This window comes from Pseudopipra pipra, chromosome 14 (assembly GCF_036250125.1).
Source record: "Pseudopipra pipra isolate bDixPip1 chromosome 14, bDixPip1.hap1, whole genome shotgun sequence".
Lineage (NCBI taxonomy): Eukaryota > Metazoa > Chordata > Aves > Passeriformes > Pipridae > Pseudopipra > Pseudopipra pipra.
The window spans coordinates 2,322,922-2,346,865 of record NC_087562.1 but is presented as its reverse complement, the minus strand read 5'-3'; the positions used below and the strand labels follow the sequence as shown (position 1 = coordinate 2,346,865).

Genomic DNA, 23,944 nt, shown 5'->3' with positions numbered 1-23,944 from the left:
AGGTCAGGGGTGCTGCAGGGTGCTGGTTTGGCCACCCTGGGCATTGGTGACCATCAGTGAGTAACATCCCTGGAGATGCTGATCAGAGCACCCCCAGCTCCCAGGGCTGCAGGCTGGGGATTCAGGGGGGAGCCAGTTTGGGGCGTCTCCGACCAGGGCAGTGTTGATAAACCCGCTGGAGCGACCTGAGGCTGGTGTCTGAGTGTCGGAAACAGAAACCAGCTGGGACCAACCCAGCCGGTCGGACTGCCCCCTCCACTGCTCAGACCAGCATTCTTGGGATCCCAATCATCTCCAGAGCACCGGGCGTCGAGAGAGGAGCTGGCGGCCGGGCTGGAGAGCCCTGGGGTGGGCTCCAGCACCCCACGCTGTGCCGCCTGTCCAGCTGCTCGCTGCTCTTTTGGCCTCTGCCTATGGGCAGTGCTGGCTGAAGACGGACAGACGGACAGACTCCCAGGATTGTGTTTCCTACGCCGGGGGAGCTGGAGGCAGTCTGTGGCACAGAAAAGGTGAAAACCTTGGTTGGGAGGCAGGTTTGTTAGCACCGAAGCCCTAATTAAGGGCAGGGGGCAGTGGGGCTTGCTGGGACTGAACCTTTGGGGCAGGACCTCTGCGTCTGCTTCTCAGGAAAAGGAGGGATGTGCTTGGGGCAGGGACATGGCAGGGACACGTGTGTCAGTGCTCTGTTGGTGACAGCCTCCTGGTAAGGCTGGTGCGGGGCTCACCAGCCTGGGTGAAAATGCGGTGGCCCTTCCAAGGGTGCCCTGGGTTCTGCTCCCTGCAGGGGCTGCCTGTGCTGCTGGTACCAGGTACCTCTTATCTCGGTAATGTCAGGAATGCACTATGCTGGGTTTTTTCCTCCTCTGTGAGCCAAGCCCAGTTGTACCAGGAGCAGAGACCCCACACCCTGCCTGCCCTGCTGCACACAGGCAGTGCTGCCCTTTGGCACCCGGCTGGCTGCCCGCTGGTGCCGGGCTCAGCAGGGGCATGGTGTCCCCATCCTCAGAGAGGATTTGGGGTCCTGTCCCAGGATCTGTGTTGCAGGGTGCCAGGGGTGGGGATGCAGGGTGCCATGGTGTGTTGTGGTGGTTGTCTGGGGGAGAGCTGGGTCCCAGGGCTGGAGCAGAGGGATATGGTCCCGTCAGCATCCACCGCTCATGGCACTGCTTCCTGTGCCAGTGCAGGAGCCTTCGGTGCTTTGAAGCATGACCCAACACGGCACAAGAGGCTGCTGGAGTCTCTGAGGTGCTGGGGCAAGTGGCTGGGGATTGCTCTGACTCTGCTGGGGAGTTGTGCTGTGGCATCAGTCCCCTGCAGCACCCCCGGCATCCTTCCCTCCCACAACACCCCCAGTGTCCTTCTTTCCCTGCGACATCCTCAGCATCCTTGTGCTGTGATACCTCCAGGGTTCTTCTTCTCCTCTTGCGATGCCCCCAGCATCCTCCTCCCCTGTGATGCTCTCAGGGTGGGCTCCTGCCTGAGAAAACCTCTTTAGAGCTCCCCCTGAGCCCCTAGATGGCAGCATGGGCTGGAGAAGAATTGGCTGGCAGGACCATGCGCGCCCAAAGGAGCTGTGACCCACCCCACACATGGAGAGCCTCGTCCTAGGGGTGGTGGGTGCTGTCCCTATGATGAGCTGCTGTAGTGCCCAGCTGAGGAGCAAGCATGGGAGCCACAGGCCTGGCTCGCTCAGTGGGGAGCAGATTAAAGAGCCCTGCAGAGGGTAATCTGCCCAGGCCTGCAGGTCAGCCGGGCTGCCAGGGATTACAGCTCCTTCTAATGAGCTTAATTGGGACAGTGTTGTCCTGGAAAATGGAGGGACTGGCACCCAGATAGCACCGAGGCCGTGGGACCCGCCGAGCAGCTCCAAGGTCCTGGGCTGGGACCCGAGTGCCGAGGGGGAACCAGATGGACCTGCTGCCTCCCAGCTCCACTGGGATAGAGGTGAGCGGCGGTAGCTGTCTTTGACTCCGAACGGCTCTGGCTCATCCCAAGCACTGTAAATCCCTGGCTTCAGCCTGGCGTGTGGGGTGGTGAGGGGCACAGTGCTGGGGGAATGCCCACTGGTGGTTGAGTGGGTGTGAGCCACATAGGGCCAGGTTGGGCCAGTGTCCTGGGTTTGTTGTGCTGGGGAAGGAGTGGGAATGGTGGTGGCAGCCCCAGCAGAGCCTGTGTCCCTGTGGTGTCCACTGGCTGTCAGCCATGCTGGAGGCAGGAGTGAGCCCCTTGGGATATGGGGAGGTGGCTCTGGCCTAGTTTGCCAGCCAGGGAAGCTGTGCATCCCTAGGGCCCTGCCTGGCCTTTCCTGGCAGGGTGTGTGACTGCTGGATGCCGTGTGGGCTGCTCTTCGTGAGCTCCAGCCAGGGCTGCAGGGATGCTTCTGCTCCAAGACTCAGAAATCTGCATCGTCCTGATTGGCATCCACTGCACCGGACGTGGTGGGGACAGGCAGGTACCGGCACCAGTTTCGGGTCTCCTGGCACTGTCACTGCAGGGGTGCAGCAGCTGTGAGGCTGGACATGTGCTGCCCGCATGGACTTTCCAGGGTCTGGCAGGGAATGGCTCAGCCTTTTCTTCCCCAACACAGAGCTCCTGGCAAAGCCAGGAACTTTCCAAAGTGCTTTGTTGTCCTTGGGTTTCCCCCCTGGTTGCTGGAGCGAGCGGAAGTGAATGAGGAGACAGTAAAGGGCTGGGCGTCTGGGTCCAGCCCCACACCCTTCCTGCCCCTGCAGCAGGGTGGCACGGGTGATGGCAGGATGTGGGACAAAGTGGGGTTCAGGAGGAGGTGTCCAGCCTGGGACACAGCTTAGGGTTTGTCGTGGTCATGTCTGGGAAGGGCCATGGCAGGCACTGGACATCAGCCCCCTCCTGTGGCTCCCATGGGGCCAAGCTCGGACACATCTGTCTGTCTGTCCCCACTGAGTGCTCACAGTGTCCAGGGCCCTGCTTCACCCAGGGCAGGCCACTGGCAGCATCCCTGGGGGCAGAATGGGCCCTGTGTCCCGGTGCCACCAGGAGTGTTCTTGGACTGAGAGGCTGGGAAGGCTCGCAGTTCATGGTCCATGGGTGCCACTCTCAGTCCCAGCGGCACCTCTGTCTGCGTGTGTGTCCCCACCCGGCTGCTGGTGACCCTGCTGTGTCATTGTCCCCAGGGAGGCCCTCCAGGTCACACTCAACGATGTCACTGTCTGTGCGCCCGCAGCGCCGAGTCCTCGTCACCAAGATCAATAGGAGCCAGTCCTTTGCCGGAGTGAACTCATCGGCCGACCGGCCCTTCAGGTAGGAGATGGCTGCTCGTCCTGGGGACAGGGACAGGCTTGGGCGTTGTGGTGGGACCTGCTGCACATCCTGAGGCTCCTTCCTATTCAGCCGTCCCATCATCTCCCTCAGGGACCTTTGTCCCCCTAGCCAGGGGACACTGCACAGGGGTCTGCAGGGAGCACTGAGGCCATGTGGGAGACAGAACCCATCACCCCAACCCTCTGCTGTGCTGTACCCCAGGCAGGGTGAGGACCCTGCAGCCACCAGAGCATGGAGGGGACAGGTGTAGCTCACCTCATTCTTCAGCCCGCTCTTAAGAGCTTCCCTGTGACCATCTCATCGTGTTTATTGGGTGCGGTGGAGCTGGGGTGGCTTCGAAGTGTCTTGATGGCCTTGACATCCTGCAGCGGCCAGTTTTGGGGTTGTGAGTGCTGGTGTGAATCAGGGTTTCCTCGAGGTCACCTCAAACCTGTGACTGAAGGTTTTACTGGCCTCCTGTCAACTGTGGTGCGAGGAGCAGCCATTCCCTACTCATCCTCTCCATCCACTGGTGATGTTATGGTCCCATCATCCCCTTCATCCTCCTCCTCTCTGCTGAGCCTCCTGTCAGTGACAACCACCCCACGCACTGCTTGTCCCCACCACCCCCCTCCCCACCATTCCTAGCTCCCAGATACCCTCTCACAGGTGGTTCTCGGGAATGCCACAGGTTGGGCTGTGGGACTAAAGCAATTTAGTGCTTTTAATCCCCTTTCCTAGTGCTCACCCAAGCTTCTAACTTTCCAGTGCCCCTACCTGTGCTAGGGGAAGATGTCTCTCAGCCAAATGGCCAAGGAAAGTAGTGCTAAGCTGCCTGGCCATGCTGGGGGCATCTTCTTTGGGTGGGCACAAGCCCAGGAAAAGCCTCCCTGTGCCCAGAAATCCTCCAGACCTGCTCAGCTCTTGTCCCCAAGTCCTGTCCTCTGGACCAAGTAACACTTTGTAGATCACCAGCTCATTTGATCTGGGGGTGTAAAGGGGGTTGCTTAGGGACAGGGAATAGGGAGGATTTTTAGATGCCTGCAGCCAAGTGGCTGGTGGGGAGATGCTTGTGGGAGATGCCTCCAGGGACTCTGGAGGACGGGAATGAGGAGGAATGGTGGAAATTAGGCGCTTACCCATCGCTCCAGTTTGGTTGGAGGCCAAGACATTCATTTCCCCCACGGATGATTCGGGGAAGTGTTTTGGTCACTTCTGCGAAGAGCGGGACAGGATGGGAGGTACAGCCTAAGGCTGGGAACTGAGGAGCCCCTGGTGTCTCCTGGGCACTGGTGGCATGATGATGCTTTGAAAGGAGGAAGGGAAGAGCCGGTCTGAGCGAGGCGTTGCTGGCGGGGCTGGGGAGTGACTCCATTGCACAAGGCAGGAAGGGAGGTGTTCAGGTCCCGGGCGCTGGGTCGGCACGCTGTGGGTCGGCTGGGGGAGGCAGCTCCATCCAGCAGGTTTGGTGACATCTGGAGAGGCACAGCATCAGTGAGGATGTCCTTGTCCCATGTGGCTGCACTGGGTGATGGGGTGACAGGGCTGCTGGTCCCCAGGGTTCTCCCATGCTGCCATGTGTTGGGATCTCTGCCTGATCCTGGGAGCAGGTGACAGGCTGTCAAGCCAAAGGTGGCATATGTCACCCTGCCACAGTGCCCAGAGAGCATTTCTAAGCCCCTGGCAGCCTGGGGTGCTGGGGATGGAGCAGAGCATGGCCCCTTCAGAGGGGCACCAGCGCTGGAGATGTCCCCACAGGCACTCCAGGAACACAGCTTGGCTCCAGCTGGTGCCATCTCCATTTACCTTTGCTCCCCCTGACCAGCACCTGGGACCTCCCCACCTTCACAGAGGCTGTACCACAGCCAAACTCTTGGACCCCGCTAGGATGGGGTTACCTCCCTGATCCTCTCCAGCTCTACCTTTGTGGGTTTCTCTTTGTCTTTCCCATGGTTTTGGAGCAGCCAAATGCATTGCAGGGGGCTGCAGGCATGTGGTGCAGGCAGTGCTGCCCAGCTTTATGGCTCTGTGTCTTCCAGCTGGTTGGTTAGACTGACTGCTGGGGAGTCCAGAGAGAAGCAGGGGGACCTGGCCTCCATCCCAGAGCTCCTCCTTGTCTTGAGACAGGGTGCCCAGCAGGCTGAGGCATCCAGGAGGACCTTGGTGCTGTGTGCTGACCGCGGCCATCCTGGCTTTGCCTGCCTCTCTCCCCAGGAACCTCTCGCCCTTCACCCCCACCGTTTCCCGCAAGACTGGCTCCAGGGTCAGTAGGATGTTCTCAATGTCCCACAAATCCCCACCACCCAAGGTGCCTCAGCCCAACCGCCTGGACGAGGTGTATGAAGCTCTCAAGAAAGGCCTGACGTAAGTGCTGGGGCTCCCTGTGGCCGAGTGGGGGGAGGCAGGGAGCCCCTGAGGGGCACAGGGACAGCTTGTGACGTGGGTTGGGGTTGGCAGCTCTCTGCTCTCACCAGGCAGGGACATGCCAGGTCTCCTGGGCACGGTGCCCTGGGGTCCCGGAGCTGTGTGGGGTCCTGCATCCCACCACAGCCCATGTAGAGGCATGAATGGGTTCCCACGCCTGGGTGCTGGAACAGGGAGTGGGGATGCAGTGCCAGGTGTGCAGGGTTGGCGTGGGCTGTGGGTGGCAGGAGCCTGGAATACAGCATCCCAGCCTGACCCCCATGGTGTGTTTTCCCTCAGAGCCTACCTTGAGGTGCACCAGCTGGAACTGGAGAAGCTCAGCACCCAGATCCGTGAGTCCAAGAGGAATTCACGCCTGGTGAGTGCTGCCTGGGAAGAGCCTTACAGGGAGTGGTGCCTTGGGCAGACAGCCAGGGTTGTGGCACAGCTGGGGCAGCTCGTGGTCCATCTGTGTCCTGGGGCAGAGCCTGTTTCTGTGGGGATGTGGGGGGCCAGCCCAGGCTCTGGTGTTGGGCTTCACAGGGCTCCTGTCCCTTTGTCATGCACTCTCCAGCCCCGGCTGGGTGCTGCATGTCCCACTGCCGTGCTATGGGTGGTGGGTGCAATGTGCTGGGTCTCCTTGGGTGGACAGAGCGGGCTTTGTGCTGCATCTTATCCCTCTCCTCTCTCCTCCAGGGCTTTCTCTACGATCTGGATAAGGTAAGCGGGATCAGTGCCCCATTCCCCTTGTATCTCCCTTCCAAGTGCCTGGGATGTTCTACTGCCAGCCCTGCTCTGCTAGCACTGCCCTGCTGCCTGTCCCCTGGGATCAGGGTGGGGGAGGGATTGGGGCTCTGCAGGCAGGGTGGCTCTGGGCAGGGGATGAAGCAGAGATGTGCTTGTAACCTGCTTCTTGAAAACAAAAGCTGTTTTTAGCAAGTGCTGGGCCCAGGTTGTCTCTAAGGCTGGGCAAAAAAGCACCCTGGAGCCTGGCTTGGGTCTTGGAGGACCCTCAAGAGCAGGAAAGCCTGGAGGAGGCTGCAGCACGAGGGTGCTCCCTGGTGGCTGCCACCCTGCAGCTCCCAGGCAGGGCTGGTGTCCAGGACGTGTCCCAGCCATGGCATGGGGGACGCAGAGGGCACATCCTGACCTGCATCTCTGCAGAGCGGCTGCGCTGCCGCTCACACCATCTCCTCTGCTTTTCCAGCAAGTCAAGTCCATCGAGCGCTTCCTGCGTCGCCTGGAGTTTCATGCCAGCAAGGTGAGAGCTGGGGACTGGGGTCACCTTGGGGTAACCTTGGTGCCACACCAGGGTGCCTGTGCTGTCCCCAGCCCTGCCCCTCACCACAGCTCGGGCCTGTCCTTGCAGATAGATGAGCTGTATGAGGCTTATTGCATCCAGCGACGGCTCCGGGATGGAGCCCACAACATGGTCAAGGCTTACAGCACGGGCTCGCCGGGCAGCCGGGAGGCACGGGAGAGCCTGGCCGAGGCCAGCAAGGGCTACAAGGAGTACACGGAGGTCAGGCAGCTGGCAGGGGTGGGATGGCAGGGTGCTGGGTCCCATGAGCGTCTGCTGATGGATCTTGTCCATCCATGTGTTCCCAGAACATGTGTCTATTGGAAAATGATCTGGAGAGCCAGCTGGGCGAGTTCCATGTCCGGATGAAAGGTACCATGTCCTGCTCCATCCCTATCCCTCTGCCTGCCTGGCTGCCTGCTGCCTGCTGACGCCCCTCTGCCTTCTCTTGCAGGACTGGCAGGCTTTGCCCGGCTTTGTGCTGGTGACCAGTATGAGGTTGGTGGGACCAAATGGGATGGGTTCTGCTCTTCTCCTCCCCTGTGGTCCTTGGGCTGTCTCGGGGGTGTAGGTGGGCGCTGGCGCGGAGGGCATGTTGCAGGGTGGTGGTGGGTGGCATGGGTCCGTGGCCATGCCTGGGGACACACAGAGAGCACCCTGGTGCCCTGTCTCCCCCATACCCACACCTCTGCATCCCCAGATCTTCATGAAGTATGGACGGCAGCGGTGGAAGCTGCGGGGGCGCATCGAGGTGAACAGCAAGCAGGTGTGGGACAGCGAGGAAATGGTTTTCTTGCCCCTCATCACCGAGTTCCTCTCCATCAAGGTACAGTGCAGAAGAGGGCAGGGATGGTGTGGGCCAGCTACCCCCCTGTATCAGAGTCATTTAGGTTGGAAAAGACCACTATGATCACTGAGTCCAGCCCCACCCTTAAACCACATCCCAAGTGCCACATCCACACATTTTTTGAACATTTTCAGGGATGGTGATTCCACCACTTTCCTGAGCCTCTCTTCAGCACCTCACTCTCACTGGCCCATGGCTTCATCTCCTCCTCTCCTCCTTCTCCAGGTGACAGAGCTAAAGAGCCTGGCCAACCATGTGGTGGTGGGCAACGTGTCCTGCGAGACCAAGGACCTCTTTGCAGCTCTGCCCCAGGTAGTGGCTGTGGATATCAATGACCTGGGCACCCTCAAACTCAGCCTGGAGGTGACCTGGAAGTGAGTACCTCAGCAGGCATTGCTGGTGGCACATGGTAGTGCTGGGGATACCCAGTATGGCATGGCAAGAGGTGACCTGCCCAGGCTCTCCCATCCCAAAACTGGGCTGTAATTATGGAAAACCAGAGCTGGAATGGAGGGGGTCCTGGTGTCCTGAGACTTCCCCCCCAAGCTGGCACACATCCCTCACCTCCCTGCTGTCCTCCCCAGCCCCTTCGACAAGGATGACCAGCCCTCAGCAGCCAGCACCGTCAACAAGGCGCCCACAGTGAACAAGAGGTTCTCTACCTACAACCAGAGTCCACCTGACACGCCGTCCCTTCGGGAACAGGCGTTCTATGTAAGTGTGCACCAGGCAGGGCTGCTCAGGAGAGGTGGGCGCTGGTGGGGTCCACACGGGGATGTGCCCATGCTGCATCTCAGAGGGTGGCACAGCTCAGGGACAGGGGTGGGCAGCTCCTCTCCAGCCATCCAGCCACGACTCCCCGGTACCGGTGCCTGCTCCTCCCTCCCGCGTTCACAGCTCCTCTTCTCTCTGCCCAAGAGCCCGGAGCGGGCGGCCGACAAGCGCGGTTGGTCCTTGCTGGACATCTTTCGGGAGACACTCTTCGAGAAGCTCTCTCAGAGCTGCTCCTGCGGCGATGTCTCCTCGGCCGAGCTCGGGAGATGGCCGCAGCAGGGCTGCGTAAGTGCGGGGCTGGAGCAGGCCGGTAGCTTAGCCCAGCAGTGTGGCCATCCCGCAGTAGCCGTAGCCGCTCCTTGTCTCCTACTCACCATCCCTCACTGATGCCCAAAGGCCTGATCCTGCCAGGCTGGGGTCTGGCTGGTCCTGCAGAGCTAGTCCCCAACCTAGGGGAGCCTGGGTTCACCCCTGTGCAAGAACCGGGCACTAGTGAGTAGAAAGCTTCTCTGTGTCCCCGTGCTGGTGGCATTGGTGTGCTGTGCCGTGGCATTGGCATGGTGCTGGTGACGGTGCTGGTGTGATGGTGTCATGGTGCTGGTTTGACTCTTAACATGATGTTGACGTGGCACCAGTTCAGTGACATTGAACCACGACGTTGGTGTAATGGCTGGTGCCGTCCACATGAGCTGATGCTGGACCTGTTTCAGTCCTTGCAGCCATGGCGGGTGGTGTCCTTGGCTCTAGGTGTTGCATCCCACTGTGCTGGGGAGCAGCTGGCACCCCAGGGCTCCAAGGGCTGGGCACGGGGAGGTGGACTGCCTGCTGGCATGGGGTGAGATCCAGGGCTGGAATAGGCAGCCGTGGTCTGCTGAGACCTCGCTGCCCATCCTGCTGTGCCAGCAGAGCTTTGGCAGCCTCAGTGCCCTCCAGCTCAGCTGGACCCTGCCCCTGGTTGACAGGAAGAAAGCCAGAGGAGCGGGGGCAGCAGGAGGAGGGTCTTGGCTGACACCGCTCTCCACTCTGCAGAACATGCTGCGGCGCCAGGAGGAGCTGGAGAACGGCACAGCCTGGTCCATCTCATCCGAGTCCTCAGATGACTCCTCCAGCCCCCAGCTGTCCGGCAGCGCCCGCCACACCACCCACAAGCCCATCGTGCAGCCCGAGGTGCAGGCCTCCGCCCCAGCCATTGAGATTTCCTTCTCCCAGCAACCAGACGAGGCCGAGACTGGCCTTGGGACTAGTGGCAGCAGCATTTCCCCTTCCGGGAGCCAGCCAGAGGAGTCGGGCAGCCGTAAGAAGGATACAGTGGCCAACGGGCATGTGCCCTACTCCCGGACTCTGAGCCACATCAGCGAGGCCAGCGTGGACGCCACGATGGAGGCCAAGGCTGTGGAGAGCCCCTGGGAGCCCATGCCCAGCCCAGAGGACACAGGGACGGGCGAGCAAGATGCAGACTCTCTCCCCGGTGCCGCAGTGGCAGCGGCTGTGGCAGGGCAGGACAGGGACACTGAGGCCAAGCCCCGAGCCTCTGCAGCATGGGCCACCTCCTGCGAGGATGCTGGCAGGGCCGAGCCAGTGCAGAACCAGGCACCAGCACAGGGTGGCTGTGACACCGAGGTCCCTGCAGCACTGGCACAAGCCTCTGTGGAGGAGAGGCCCGTCCCCACCCCACCACTGCCTGCCAGTGCCCCCGAGGTGCCACGGGGGAAGGTGGTGGATTCAGGGCTGGAGGAGGCAATCAGCCTTCTGGGCTCAGCCCTGGAGGACTATCGGGGGCAGTTCCCAGAGCTGCAGCCCCTTGAACGGGAGCTCAAGCGTCTGGAGGAGATGCTGCTGGTGAGGAGCTCTCAGTGGTGTTCAGGGGCGATGGGGACAGGGCATTTGTAGCTGGCAATGTGTCTGGGGACAATGGGGACAGGGCCAGCCCTGCTGACAGTGCTCAAGGACAACGGGGACAGGACCATCCCTGCTGGCAGTGCCCAGGGATTATGGGGACAGGGCTATCCCTTCCGGCAGTGTCCAGAGACAAGGGGGATGGGTCCATCCAAGCTGACAGTGCCAGTGGACAAGGATAGAGCCATCCGTGCTGGCAGTGCCCACGGATGATGGGAATGGTGATCATCTCTGGTGGCAGTGCTTAGAGATGATGGGGGTAGAGTCACCCCGGTTGGAAGTCTCCAGGGATGATGGGGACAGGGTTCACCCCTGATGGCAGTGCCCAGGGATGATGGAGATGGGGCCACCCCTGATAGCATAGCTGGGAATATGTGTGGCAGGGCTGTCTTGGCTAGTGAACCAGGATTCAACCCCACCATGTCTTCCTCCACAGCAGAAACAGGGCGTCTTCCTCAGCCGGGCTTCCAGCATCAGCCTGACAGTGGAGCACGCGCTGGAGAGCTTCAGCTTCCTCAACACCTCTGACATGGAGGATTCAGAGGGCTCTGAGGAGGAGCCTCTCCAAGATGAGAGGTGCACAGCAGGGCTCATGGGATGGGGCACAGGGCAGGAGGCACCCCTACAGTAAGGGATGGGGGATGGCCACCTCTGCCAGGGTGCCCAAACAAGTTTAGACTGGCCCATCACAGCTCAGAGAAGGGCCAGGCCAAGAAACAGCAGTATCTGGTCCTTCTGGTGGCACAGTGTCACCCTGCATCCCTCCATGGGGCTGGGCTGGAGGCATCCCCTGTGCCTCTGGGACCTGCTCCTTTGCCCAGCTGTGATGCTATAGGTCCTACAGAAACTCTGCCCTGTGGGTGGGGAAGGGCCAGATCCAGGTTTCCTGCGCTGATCCAGTGCCTTGATCTCTCCCTGTCTTGCAGGAAGGCTGGCAGACCCCTGCGCAGCACCCGGGCCCCCAGCGCCGGCGAGATGGGGGCAGATGACACTGGAATGTGCAGCGGCTCTGAGGCCAGCACTGACCCCATGAGCACCGGCAACGAGTTCCTGGATAAAGCTCTGGTGCTTCACCTCAACAACTGCAACTGCCTGCTGCTGGTGAGGACCAGGGATGGGGTACAGCAGCCCGAGACACCCTGGGGTGGGCTGTAGGTCCCCCCTCAGGGGGTGCCTTGCCGTGGCACGGAGGCACTGTGGCGTGGGCGGTGAGCTCTGTCCCTGAGGTGTCTGGTTTGGCTGTGCCTTGCAGAAGCTGGGCACCTTCGGTCCCCTGCGGTGCCAGGAGATGTACGCCCTGGACAGGCTGCTGCGGGAGTCGCAGGTGCTGGAGATCGTGTGCCAGCTGACGGAAGAGCGCGCGGGAGCGGCCAGCTCGGCCGCCGACGGTAAGGACACGCGGCCGAGGGGACCCTCTGTGCCACCCTGGAGGCTGTGTGAAGCCTAGTGTCCCCTCACGGGCACGGCTGGGCAGCAAAGGGGCCATGCCAGGTGGAGGGCAGGAGTCACCTGCCTGCTGCCATGGCTTCAGGAGGTTTGACAACCCCTGTCCCTGCAGTGGTGCAGTTCTCCACGCGGAAGGAGGGCGTGCTGCCTCTCTGGGACCTTTGTGTGGAGGTGCCCAACGTCTACACCTGCTCCGTGGAGCGGTTCCTGCAGGTGCTCAGTGCCCAGTATGCAGCGCCCATCAGTGAGCAGCACCCTGGTTTGGCTGATGCTGGTGAGTGGGTGCCAAGGGTATGCTGGGAGTTGGCAGCCTCACTCGGTGACCATGAGTGGGAGTATGTGGGGGCCAAGAGCCCCTCAGAGGGGTGACCACAGCTGCTGCACACTGTGATTCTGGCTCTTTCCCACAGTATGTGTGAAACTGGTGGAGGACGTGCTGAACCGGCGGCTGCCCCGGCGGCCTGGCAGTGCCCAGAGCGAGCAGGTCACCATCTTCCAGTACTGGAGCCACTTTGAGTCGCTCGGCGCCCTGGTGCTTGACACCTACGTGATGGAGCTGGCAGAGGAAGGTGGGTGCCCTACCATCCTCCTTAGGCCCTGGGATGAGGTGTCAGAGCATGACCATAGTCATTGATCACCCTGCAGCACTGCCATGACTGGGCATCACCCAGAGGCTCAGCCATGCTCAGGCTGGGCAAGTCAGTCTGATCCAGAGCGCAGTCCACTCCCATGCTGCCTTCCCATGTCCTTGATGTAGGTCCCCACATCTTGGGGGACATCTCTATGTATGAGCACCCTGTGTGGGGCCACCTCTGCCCAGCATGGATGCAGGGTGCCCAGGGATGGGTTCCCTGTGGTGATGGGTGCAGGGGCAGTGCCACATGGCTCCCCGCACCTTGGCTGAGCCTTTGGCTTCCTGCAGCACTGCTGGCACAGAACCTCAACTCGGACGACCAGGATGTGGTGCTGCGTGCCCTGAAGCGTGTGCCCGAGGCCCGCCTGAAGAAGGAGGGACTAAAGGCGCTGAGCCTGCTCCTCGTGGAGGGCAACAGCAAGGTGGTGAGCGCCGTGTCAGCCCAGCTCCGCAGCCTGGCAGAAAACCCTCGCTTCCGCCAACGGGTACATACTGGGCAAACCAGGGATGAGATGGGCTGGGGCCACAGCCCCTGAGCGGCTGCCCCCAGCTCTGCTGCAGGTGGTGGCACTGACTCCCATCTCCCCCAGGCCCTCGTGTGCTTCCTGGAGCAGCTGGAGGATGAGGAGGTGCAGACACGCGTGGCGGGGTGTGCGGCACTGGGCTGCCTGAAGGTGAGAGGGGTGGGGGAAGGAGGCAGCAGAGCTGCATGTTCCAAAGGAAGAGGAAATGCCTGTGGCCGGTGACTCCGGACACACCTGCACAGCCCCCTGCTGCCGGGGGAGAGGAGCTGGGGGTGCCCCAAATGTGCTGGAGCAGCAGGCAGGGGCAGGGCAGGAAAGGAAATGGGGAGAAAAGGGACAGGATGTGCAGCTTCCTTGCACCGTGGGGCTGCAATGCCCTGTGCTGCCTTCCCCTGTGGGCTGTGTCCCTGCTCCCACCGTGCTAGCCACACTCAGTCCCTTGTCCCTTCTTCTGCAGGCCAAGGAGAGTATTGAGCAGCTGGTTTACCTGTGCCAAACCGACAAAGAGCCCGTGCGGGAGGCAGCCAAGCAGAGCCTGATGCTGTGTGGTGAGTGTTCCGCTATTTCTCTGCTCCCTCTCCACCCACAGCATCCCAAGAGGCATCTCCTGGTGCCAGCAGTGCCCACAGACGACAGGGCTGGTCCCTGCCTACCCCACACACTCTGGCTCATCGTGCCCCAAGCTCTGCTGGGCAAGAGCAAGCTGGCAGCGGGCAGCGAGGGCCAGGCATCCTGTGGCCACAGCACTAAGCCTGGTTGTTATTTATTATTTGCTAGATGGCCCTGAGAGAACCATCTGAGTGGGTTTCTAGGCCTCCAGATCGCGGCAGCTGCTGCACAGGTTGGGACACGTGAGCCGTCCTCGTCCCCCTTGTCCCCGCTCCTGCCGCTTTGCTCACGAATGTCTCCGTCCTAGAGCCTGTCAGCCATGTCACGTTTCGGAGTCTGTGTGTCTTGGTTGTTGATAGTGCCCATCCCTGTGGCACCCCAGCACATGTAGACGCCTTGTGTCCTATGTCCCAGCAGATTGTCCATGTCACCACCTCTTGCTGGGGATGGCCGCTGTGGGCAGATTTGCATGTGAGGGTGCCGGGCAAAGAGCTCAGAGTGAGCCTGTAGCATGGGTGTGTGCATCCCTGTGTGTGCTCGGGGGTCCTGGGGGAGCCCTCGGGACCCCCGTGCCAGTGCATGCAGATGTGCACAGCTGTTGGAGCTGCCAGAGCTGGCACAGCCCTGAGCACTGGTCCCTTGGCCTAGAGTGAGGCTCTCCACAAGCCAACACTCCTGCAGCCAAAACACGGGTGATCCCTGCCCCGCGTGGGCAGCTGAGGAACAGGATTTGCAACCTCTGAATCAGGAGCTCTGGGGAGTTTTTGAGCCGGATCCCAGCTGGGACCTGCCCAAGGGTGTGCTAAGGAGGACAAGAGAGGTCTCCATGCTGTGGCCGTAGCACGCAGGCTCTGCCAGGCATTAGGCATGTTTCCCTGTAAGGGCCGGGAAAGGTGGCCAGGGATGAGCAGGGGGCAGAACTCCTGCAGTTCGGATCACTGACCACGGTGTGTACTTGCAGGGGAAGATGGTAAATCAGCTCACCGGCGGCTGGAGGAGACCCTGGACAGCCTCCCACGGATCTTTGCACCAGCCAGCATGGCCAGTACAGCTTTCTGAGACCCACGCACGCCCACCTGCCATCCCTGAGGGCACAGGCACCGCCGGGCCGCCCGGGCTTGCACGGACTGGGGACCCGGCAGCTCCCGCTCTCGGCACCACACCGCAGTATTACCCCCGCCGGCAGCTCGCCACGGCCGCACACTGCCTTACGGAGCACCGCTTCCCCGCCCCGGCCCCGCGGGGGCCACCTCCGCACCGCTGGGCAGGGGGGCTCGCTGCACATCCCACCCTCTGATCGCTATTTAAAATACCCGCGGAGCCCACCCTTCCTGCCCCCCGGGGCGGCGGGGAGAGGTACCGGATTTCTCTGCTCCTCTTGCCTTCCTCTTGCTCGAGGGCGCGCGCCCTGTCCCGGAAGGACCTGCACTTTGGAAACTTTGCTGTTTCTTTCCAGGAGTTGCCTGGGCCATGGGGACTGCTGCCCTCTGCCACCTGGAGTCCCCAGGACTTAAATAAAATGAAATATAAGATATTAATATATTCTGCTGGCGTTTCTTCTTTCCAGCTCCACATGCTCCTGTCGCTCCCCGGCTGTGGCTGTAGGGAGAGTAGTGAGGTGTGGCCCCAGCCCAGAGCCTTTCCTGGTCTGTTGGGAAGTGCCGTGGAGGGCAGGGGCAGGAGGAGCAATAGAGGGACGGACAGACGGACAGACAGAAGCTGCCACCTTTTTTTTTTGTTGTTTGTTCTGTTTTATTTTATTTTTTATTTACAGATTTTTGCAGAAAAACAAAAGCAAAAAATTCTTTTCTATAATGTCTCTATAAATCTATATATAATGTAATTACAGAGAATGACTAATTTTGATTTTAAACCAGAAATAAAACCAAACGTTTAATGACTGTCAGTGTCGCTGTGAGGGTGTTTCTTTGGCCCCAGTGCCCTGGGACAGGGCAGGCTGAGGGTCAGCTTAGACAGCTGGAGGGTGATGGGGTGTTGTGGGAAATTATTGTGATTTCTGGCACTGCCTGCACCTCAGCTAAATGTTGCCAAAATTTGGCTGCTGGGCATGGGAAGCATCACCCAAGGTGGTATGAGGTGGCCACACAGGATGGGAGCCACTGGAACCAGGGCTGGCTCTGGAACAGTGACAGCCCTGTGCGTGTGCATGCAAATCCACACATTCCCCATCTCCAGCTGCTGCCATGTGGAAATGGTTATCCAGGCCCTGACCTCCAGTTTGGACCAGTAAGGACCCATGTCCAGCACTGGGAGCAAATAGCAGCAGCTGCGGTGGCCATAGCTGCGTCCCCAGACGCCCTCGCACCGGATGGGTGTGACAGGGAATGCTAAACCACCCTAAGCTGCTGTGCCTCATCCCAGGATATCCGCTGTCCCCACCTCGCTGTGTGGTACTGGGCTGGGAGAAGGGACTGCTCCCTGTGTCCCCTCTTGCTGCTTTTCCCTCACCACCTTCCCCTGGGGCTGGAGGTTTTGTGCCCCTCCTGTGCAGCTTGCCTGGCACCTATGAGCTGCTGGATTGCTGGGAAGCTTGCTGGGAAGGAAGTTTATTGGAAGCTTACTGGGAAGGAAGTGCTGTTTCCTCTGGCTCTCCCAGGAAGGAACTTTGACCTCTTGGTGGCTCTGATGGGGGCAACGTGATGGGGGCCACCTCCCTGACACTCACAACACAAACACTTCTCACTGCTTTGATTTTTTTTCCCGAGTTCAGTAGCTTTGGCAGCGTGTGGCTGGTTGACACGGAGCCTTCCTCCCCATCAAGGAGGAGGTGGCATTGGGCCACAAAGTGCATGGCAGAGCACTGGGTCTTGTGCCACCTCCCCATGGGCTGGGCAGAAAGAGGGGGAACACTGGAGATTTGTGCCTGCACCACGGAGTGGGGCTGCCTGCTTGCTCCTGCGTGGTGTCACCGTGGGGCTGGGGGACCCCAGAACTGCTCCCCCTGTCCCTGTGATGTGCCTCTGCGGTTTCAATGGAGGGGGGTTTTTTTAAGCTTTATCTCTTTTGCCTTCCTCTTCTCCAAACCCTGTCCATCACCTCCTGCTGGTCCTTGCAGGTCCCTGAGCAACCCCAGTACAGGCTGGGGGCTGACCTGCTGGAGAGCAGCTCTGCAGAGAAGGACCAGGGGGTCCTGGTGGACAACAAGCTGTCCATGAGCCAGCAGTGTGCCCTTGTGGCCAAGAAGGCAAATGGTATCCTGGGATGCATTAGGAAGAGCACTGCCAGCAGGTCGAGGGAGGTGATCCTGTCCCTCTATGCAGCCCAAGTGAGGCCACATCTGGAGTGCTGTGTCCAGTTCTGGACTCCTCAGGACAAGAGAGATATGGAGCTCCTGGACCAGCTTCCAGCAGAGGCCAGAGATGATTAAGGGACTGCAGCATCTCTCTTACAAGGACAGGCTGAGGGAGCTGGGCCTGTTCAGCTTCCAGAAGAGATGACTGAGAGCGGACCTTTATCAGTATCTGAAAGGGAGAGTGTCAGAGGATGGAGCCAGGCTCTGCTTGGTGGTGCCCAGCAATAGGACAAGAGGCAACGGGCAGAAACTGATGCCCAGGAAGTTCCGCCCGAACATGAGGAAGAATTTCTTTACTGTGCAGTGAGTGCAGACTGAACAGATTGCCCAGGGAGGGTGTGGAGTCTCCCTCACTGGAGATATTCAGAAACCATCTGGACACAATCCTGTGCCATGTGCTCAGGGATGACCCTGCTTGAGCAGGGAGGTTGGACCAGATGACCCACTGTGGTCCCTTCCAACCTTACTATTCTGTGATTCCGTGATTCTCTAACCCCCACCAGGTATTAATAAGACATGGACAAGAATCCCCTTCTCAAGCCTTTGTTTTTCCAAGCTAAAGAGTCCCAGCTCTCATGACAGCTGCTCCAATCCCTTAATCATCTTAGTGGCCTTTACGGTCCTGGGAGGGGAGTAGGTTAGAGCAGCAAAGATGTCCCCAAAAAGCAGCAGAGGCAGGGACCTCCCCTCCAGTACTGCCCCACAGCGCTGCCAGTCACCCATGCCAGAGCAGAGGCACTGCCAGCACCAGTGGAGCTGGGGATTTATGGCCCCCAGGCCAAGCAGTGTCCTTCCATCCATGCTTTCTGGTGTTTCTAAGCAAGCTCCAGGAGGTTACAGCCTCCACTTCCCTCTTCCTCACTGTAGCAGAGCTTTTTGGGGCTGGCTCAGGCACAGTGTAGCACGTCATGGTGTATGGGATCCCATCTGGGATACTGCCTCAGTGTAACTTTTGGGTATAGTTTTATCTGCAGATGGGATTGTGGGCAGGGGGAAACCAGGGGGGACACTGTTGCATCACTGCTGCCTCAGCCTTCTTCTACCTGTTTTGGAGACTGCACAAGCCCCAGGAGGAAAGCACAGTGCTTCTCCCAAAGCACTGCATCCCACTGTCAGCTGTAGGCAGCAAGAGGTGAGGGATGTGGGTCCCAGTTGACAAATGCAACTGTGGACAAGAGCACCAGAGAGGTGGAAACTGGCCCAGCCCTCTTACACGTTTGGTTTCATTTCTTTACCCCCCTGAATAACTGCTGGAAATAAAACCAGCCCAGTGTCCCAGTAGCCAAAGCCACAGATTCGATTCATTCACCAACCTGGGTGTTCTCCTTGCCCTGCCAAGACCTAGTCCCCTCCCTGCAGCACAATTCCACCTTCCAAGATAAGCTACACCTTGACTGTAGAGATCAGAGCAGGAAAGAAGACTTCTGTCAGGGGAGGCAGGGAGCTGCAGGCCAGGACAAAATGACTCTGCTCCCAGAATTGCAAGATAATTATTTATGCGGCTTTAAGAACATTGGGGGAAAACAACCCAAATAGATTAATTCAGGAATCTATTGCCCAGCCCCTTGCTCCGAATGGGTGTATGCCAGGATTGCCAAAGACCTATGCCCCATGGACATGACCAGGTCGCCTGGAATTGCAGGATTGACATTTTAACGGGAATAAACTTCAAAAAAAATGGTCTTGCTTTTCGGACCACCCCACCCCACTGGGTGAACTCCCTGGGAGCCACTCTCGCAGCACCCGGGGACAGACACAGCACCACAGAGCACGTTCTGCGGCAGCATTTGTTATTTCAAAGGAGACAGTGTGCCAGCACCGTGTTTGTCAGCCAAATCTGTGTCAGCACTTAAAACATCCCCCTCCTGTATGGACGTGCTTGTGCTCAGCAGCTACTTGCTTTTCTTGTAGGAGCTGCAGCCCGTGGGAGGGTGTCTGTGTCACAGTTACATTATCCATGTGCTCTGGCTTTGGAAAGATGTTCCTTTTCCCCATTTACTGCTGGTTTTTCTTTTAATTAAAGGGGTGCATATGGATTCTGGAGCACTTAGTGGTATTGGTTTTTACCTGCTGGTCTCAGGGAAGTGTCCTGAGGAGACCCTGCAGACCATTAGCACAACGTTCCCTCCTCTTTGACAGCTGCCCAGGGTTGACACCAAGAACACCCAACAGTCAGAATGACCCCAAGCAGACTCTGCCACTTTGGAGGACCACAAGCTCCAGTCAGCTCTTCTGTAAGAAATTACTTAAATCTTGAGGCCAAGTCATTTTTAGGGGGTTGTGGTTTGGGAATCTCCGGTTTGAGCAACCTCAGAGTTGGACCTCTCACCTTATCCCAGGCCTGTGGGAAATTATGTTTCCAAAGCACTCCCTAGGGCACTCAGAGATGATTTGAACATCTGAGCTGAACCACAGCAAAGGAACAACCTCCTCGGGAGCACTGACATGTTCCTTGCAGGGCTGACGGGCACATACACACGGGCTTGTTCTCCAAGCGCCACTCCTGGGGTGACAGCAGGGGCCTCATTTCATACAGAGACCAAAGGGTGCTCCAGGCACCCTCCAAAACTTAATTTAGTGCTCTCAAGCTCAACTGCTGTCTTCCTCAGAGCTGAGAGAGGAGTGGTGACTCCTGAGGGCTTGTGAGTGTGATGGAAGCATGGAGCTGGAAGGAGGAGGGTGAGCTCACCCAGTGCCTCGGCAAGGTGGTCAGGAGCTCCTCACCTTCAGTTCTTGCCATTCTGCTCATGGGCGTGTTCGGGGAAAGCCTCGCTCAGGCAGCTTTCCTAGAAGGAGCTTCTGCCTCTGGGTGTCTAATTTGGACAGGCTCGGAGGCCGATTTTCAGGAGCACTCACAATTCGAACTGAAGCTGGGGATTTGGTTTCCCTGCAAGTCAGCTCAAAAGCGCCTCCAAGTGAGGAAACCCAGGATCAGTAGGGCAGACCCCCAGCACTCGCTGGTTGATGGTCAGGGACACTTCCAGCGGAATTCCAAGTATAGGTGTTTGCCAAAACAACTTTTGCTTCCCAAGCAGCGACATTCCTACTACGAAAGATGCAAACGTTTGCCATAGCATGGCTACAAACAAAAGGCACAGGGATCATTAGCATCCATCTACTCCCTGCCCTGGGTGAGTATTTAAAGCAGCTGCAAGAAGCAGTTTAACACACACCCAGTGCTCCTCTCCATTTTGATTCGTGCCTGAACTAAATTTTAAGCTTAAAGCAGGATTCAAGGCTACAGATGAGAGATACGCCATCCTCCTAAAAATTACAGCACGAGAATTGATGGGTTGACAGCTTAGCATGTAAATGACTTTTAAAAAATTCACACTACAGAAACGTTCTGAGCAGATTCTTCGTGCTGTGCTGACTTAATTTCCTTCTATACCAACTCATCTAGTGGCCAAAGGGAAGACCATCGATGTGGGTTTTCTGGATTTTGAAAAAGTGTTTGATTGCCCATCACTGGACTCAAAGATCCTTCTGAGTTCCTTCAAACACAGGATTTTCTGTTTCGATGATTCAAATTTCTCATGTAAGGAAGACCCCGGAGCTCATGGTTGTGGGCTACACCCTTGTCATAATTAATGGCCACTTTTTGCCATTGCTTTATGATTTTTTTCTCCTTCAGCCAGAGCTGCATCGTTGTGACTCCACACAGCTTGCGCTCTCTGGCCTCTGGGTAAGCTGCCCTGGCCCCACTGGAAGGAGCTAATGGACTCATCCAGGTGTCATGATCCTCAAAAGGAAACTTGTTCTGGGTTGTCAACAGCCCCGAAAGGAGTATCGGTGCTCAAAACCAGCCCAGGGTGCTCTGCTGCTTTGCAAGGACTGGGAGAGCTTAGATTTAGGCAGGAGAAACCTGTAAAGCCGGGTCAGGGCCTGATCTCACTCTCAGCTCAGCTCCCCACTCACAGGCCTGGCAGACCCTCTCAGTGCAGCTCAACAAGTCATCACAGCATTATTCAGACCAGGATTTAAGGGCAGCTTACACATGCTAATGTATGCTAATGTTTTTCTGACGGGTTTGTCACTTGCTAAGCAGGTTGTGGTAAAGCTGAGGCTGTTGAACAGCTTTTACCCCAACCTGCAGTGACATCTCAAGAGGCACAAATTTGATGCAAGGTTTTTAATGTCCATTTCAACTGTAACAGCCTAACAATTCTTTGGTCCTACCAGCACGGGCTTGTGTTGAGGTTTCTTTACATTTTAGATTTCTCTCTGCATTCCAGGCCTTCTTGTCCTCCAGGGATTGACAGAGGAGTAAAAGGAGAGAAAAGCAGCTTCCTTCCAATGCATTTGATTTTTGAACTATTAATATTTTAATCCATTACTCTTGCTCCATTTCACATGGGTTTATGGTAGGAAAATACCAAGAGGATGCAGCATGAGCTCATAGAATTCTCCCCTCCTTAGCTTGCCTGTCAATCAGCTCTGGGTCTGCTACAGCACTGCTGGAGATGAGAAAGTATGTTAAACCCAAAAGATTCAGCAACCCAGGGAACTGCAGGAAATGAAAGACAGGCAGGCCCTGGTGCATTCTCACATAAATTCATGCATCTCACCGTGGATGCCGCGGCTCTTTCCACCTTTTGGGGAAAATTTGTGGACAGAAAACACCGTGGTGTCTAACTTCTGATGGAAGTCAACCTTGCTGACTTCCCCAGAAGCTCACTACTAAACACTGGCAGCATATCCACCATTCCTGCAGTGCTGAAGCTAACTGGAGCGGTTTCTCCCACCCAGTTACGAGCTTGGCAAGCCCAAGGTCTTCTGAAACCACCAGGCAAACACCATCTTAAATCACAGAATTGTAGAATGACAGAACCTCCTGAGATGGAAGGGACCCACAAGGATCATCAAATCTAACTCCAGGCCCTGCACAGGACAACCCCAAGAATCCCACCACATGCCTGAGAGCGTTGTCCAAACGCTTCTTGAGCTCTGTCAGGGTTGGTGCTGTGACTTCCCTGGGGAGCCTGTTCAGTGCCCGACCACCCTTTGGGTGGAGAACCTTTTCCCAATATTCAAAAACCTAACCCTCTCCTGGAATAGCTCCAGATGTTCCCTCGGGTCCTGTCAGTGGTCACAGAGAGCAGAGGTCGGTGCTGCCCCTCCAGTGCCACTCATGAGAAGCTGCAGCCCACAATGAGCTGTGCCCTCAGTCTCCTCTCCAGGCTGAACAAGTGCCCTCAGACACTCCTCGTACGACTTCCCCTCTTAGACCCTAATTCCAGTCACTTGTTGGTATTCACAAAACTGCCCTATGACTTTCCTGGTGATTAATTCATGACCGTATTGACTCCTCTTCCAGCTTAAGGAAAGCTTCGGTCTTTCAGCAGAAGGGTAAATCCCCTCTTCAGCATGGAAGATGAGACTTTCACTGTGGCCTTATCGTCCTCAGGAGCTCCTTCTCGTGGAGCTGAGGCACAGCCTCCTGCCCTGGAATTTTCGCTTAGACGAAGGGGGCAGTTTTAGATTAGGAGGCAGTTTTGGGTTGGGGGGGCAGTTTTAGGTTGGGGGACAATTTTGACTCTGAAGGGGACAGCTTTAGCTGAGGTGAAGGGTGCGGTTGTGGCTGAGGACCCCGCGTGCAAAGCAGGGGCAGGGGTGCCTGGGGCTCGGGGCAGTACTAACACATCCCGCGGGCGGCCGAAACCTCCCCTCACGCAACCCCTCCGGACGCGCTCCCCTGAGGGGCTGTGAGGGGAGGGGGGGGCGGTGCCTCGCCCCCGCCCCGCCCGCCCCGGGCGGCACGTGACGCGCTGACGCAGGCACGCACAGGCGTTTGAAGTTGGCGCGCGATCCGCGCGCTCGCTTCCCCCCCGCCCCCGCCCCGCTCCCCTCCTCTCCTTCCCCGCCCCTCGCCCCGCCCGCCGCTCCCAGCGTGCCCCGCGCGGCCGCTTCCCCGCGCGCGCCGGCCCCCCCCGCCTACCCCCCCCCCGCCCGCTCGGGCCCGGCGGCCGCGGCAGAGCCGCGCTGGGTGGCGCGTGCGCACTGCGCCCCGCCCGCCGCCATTTTGTGTCCGAAAGCGACTGTGGAGCGATTAAACCGCGGGGCTGGTGCCGGGGCGCTTAAAGCGGCGGCGGCCGCGGCGGGGCGTGCGGGGCGCGGCGGCTCCTCCGCGGGGGGCCCGCGGGCGGCGCGGGGCGGCGGCGGGGCCCGGCGGCCGGAGGGAGCTCGGCGGGGCGCGGGGCGCAGGTAAGCGGCGGCGGCGGGGGGTTTGCAGTCGCGTTCTCCGGCCTCTAGGTGTCACGATGGGGCTCCGGCGCGGCTGGGGCCCCGCAGCGGCCGCCGCCGGGGCAGCAAGGGGGGCTTTGTCTCCCTCTACCGTCCCCGCGCCGCCGCCGCCACCGCCGCCATTCCCCCACAGCGCGGCGCTGGGCTGCGGCACCGCCCGGGCCGCCCGCCCGCCCTCCCTCCTTCCCTGCGCGGCCGCCGCCACCCGCCGGCCCCGACTCCATTTTCTTTTCCTTTGTCTCCTCCGCCGCGCCACCGGCGCTGATTAACCGCCCCATTACCGCCCCCTCCCCGCCGCGCCTGCCGCCCCCCTCCTTCCCTTCCCGTCCCGCACGTCCCTTCCTTCCCCCGCCCCGCCGCGCCGGGCCCGCTCCCCTCCCGCCCCGCCGCCTCTGCTTCCCCCCCCACCCTCGCACCTCCGCGGGGCTCGGCCCGGCGCCCCGCGCCCTCCGCCCGCGTCCTGGCGCGGTGTCCGGCCGGGCGCTGCCCGCGGGGCCGCCTGCGTGCCCCGCTCCCGCCGGCCGCCGCCTCGCTGCGCTGGCGTGTGCGGCGGAGTGAGAGGCGCTGCGAGGCGCAGAGCGGGACTCGAGCTCCCTCTGCAAGGCAGGCTGAGCAGCGCCATGCAGCAGCACCGGGGCGGGCACGGCTGGGGGGCGCCCGCTCTCGCCGCGGTGAC

At 59.4% G+C, this 23,944-nt stretch overlaps 2 protein-coding genes across 7 annotated transcripts in view; both read left to right on the top strand.

Moving 5' to 3' along the window:
- RIPOR1 (RHO family interacting cell polarization regulator 1) overlaps positions 1 to 15,618 on the top strand; it is a 32,163-nt gene extending 16,545 nt beyond the window's left edge. For 3 of the 5 annotated variants that reach the window (XM_064670787.1, XM_064670784.1, XM_064670786.1), the window contains 21 exons: positions 3,153 to 3,279; positions 5,494 to 5,643; positions 5,983 to 6,061; positions 6,379 to 6,402; positions 6,890 to 6,943; positions 7,052 to 7,204; positions 7,291 to 7,354; positions 7,437 to 7,480; positions 7,683 to 7,808; positions 8,055 to 8,203; positions 8,414 to 8,543; positions 9,633 to 10,442; positions 10,936 to 11,075; positions 11,426 to 11,600; positions 11,752 to 11,887; positions 12,058 to 12,219; positions 12,356 to 12,514; positions 12,868 to 13,064; positions 13,170 to 13,253; positions 13,561 to 13,651; positions 14,674 to 15,618. In XM_064670787.1, the coding sequence (XP_064526857.1) occupies positions 3,179 to 3,279; positions 5,494 to 5,643; positions 5,983 to 6,061; positions 6,379 to 6,402; positions 6,890 to 6,943; positions 7,052 to 7,204; positions 7,291 to 7,354; positions 7,437 to 7,480; positions 7,683 to 7,808; positions 8,055 to 8,203; positions 8,414 to 8,543; positions 9,633 to 10,442; positions 10,936 to 11,075; positions 11,426 to 11,600; positions 11,752 to 11,887; positions 12,058 to 12,219; positions 12,356 to 12,514; positions 12,868 to 13,064; positions 13,170 to 13,253; positions 13,561 to 13,651; positions 14,674 to 14,771 (3,126 nt within the window). In that variant the 5' untranslated portion in view covers positions 3,153 to 3,178 and the 3' untranslated portion in view covers positions 14,772 to 15,618. Of the gene's footprint in view, positions 1 to 381; positions 510 to 3,152; positions 3,280 to 5,493; positions 5,644 to 5,982; positions 6,062 to 6,378; positions 6,403 to 6,889; positions 6,944 to 7,051; positions 7,205 to 7,290; positions 7,355 to 7,436; positions 7,481 to 7,682; positions 7,809 to 8,054; positions 8,204 to 8,413; positions 8,544 to 9,632; positions 10,443 to 10,935; positions 11,076 to 11,425; positions 11,601 to 11,751; positions 11,888 to 12,057; positions 12,220 to 12,355; positions 12,515 to 12,867; positions 13,065 to 13,169; positions 13,254 to 13,560; positions 13,652 to 13,880; positions 13,945 to 14,673 lie in introns of those variants that run through there. The other 2 variants (XM_064670785.1, XM_064670788.1) reach the window with 2 other exon arrangements.
- Positions 15,619 to 23,048: 7,430 nt separating this feature from the next.
- CTCF (CCCTC-binding factor) overlaps positions 23,049 to 23,944 on the top strand; it is a 31,872-nt gene continuing 30,976 nt past the window's right edge. Inside the window, exon 1 of one of the 2 annotated variants that reach the window (XM_064670793.1) lies at positions 23,049 to 23,229. The gene's annotated coding sequence lies outside the window, so the exon portion shown is untranslated. The remainder of the gene's footprint in view (positions 23,230 to 23,944) is intronic. The other variant, XM_064670796.1, reaches the window with a different exon arrangement.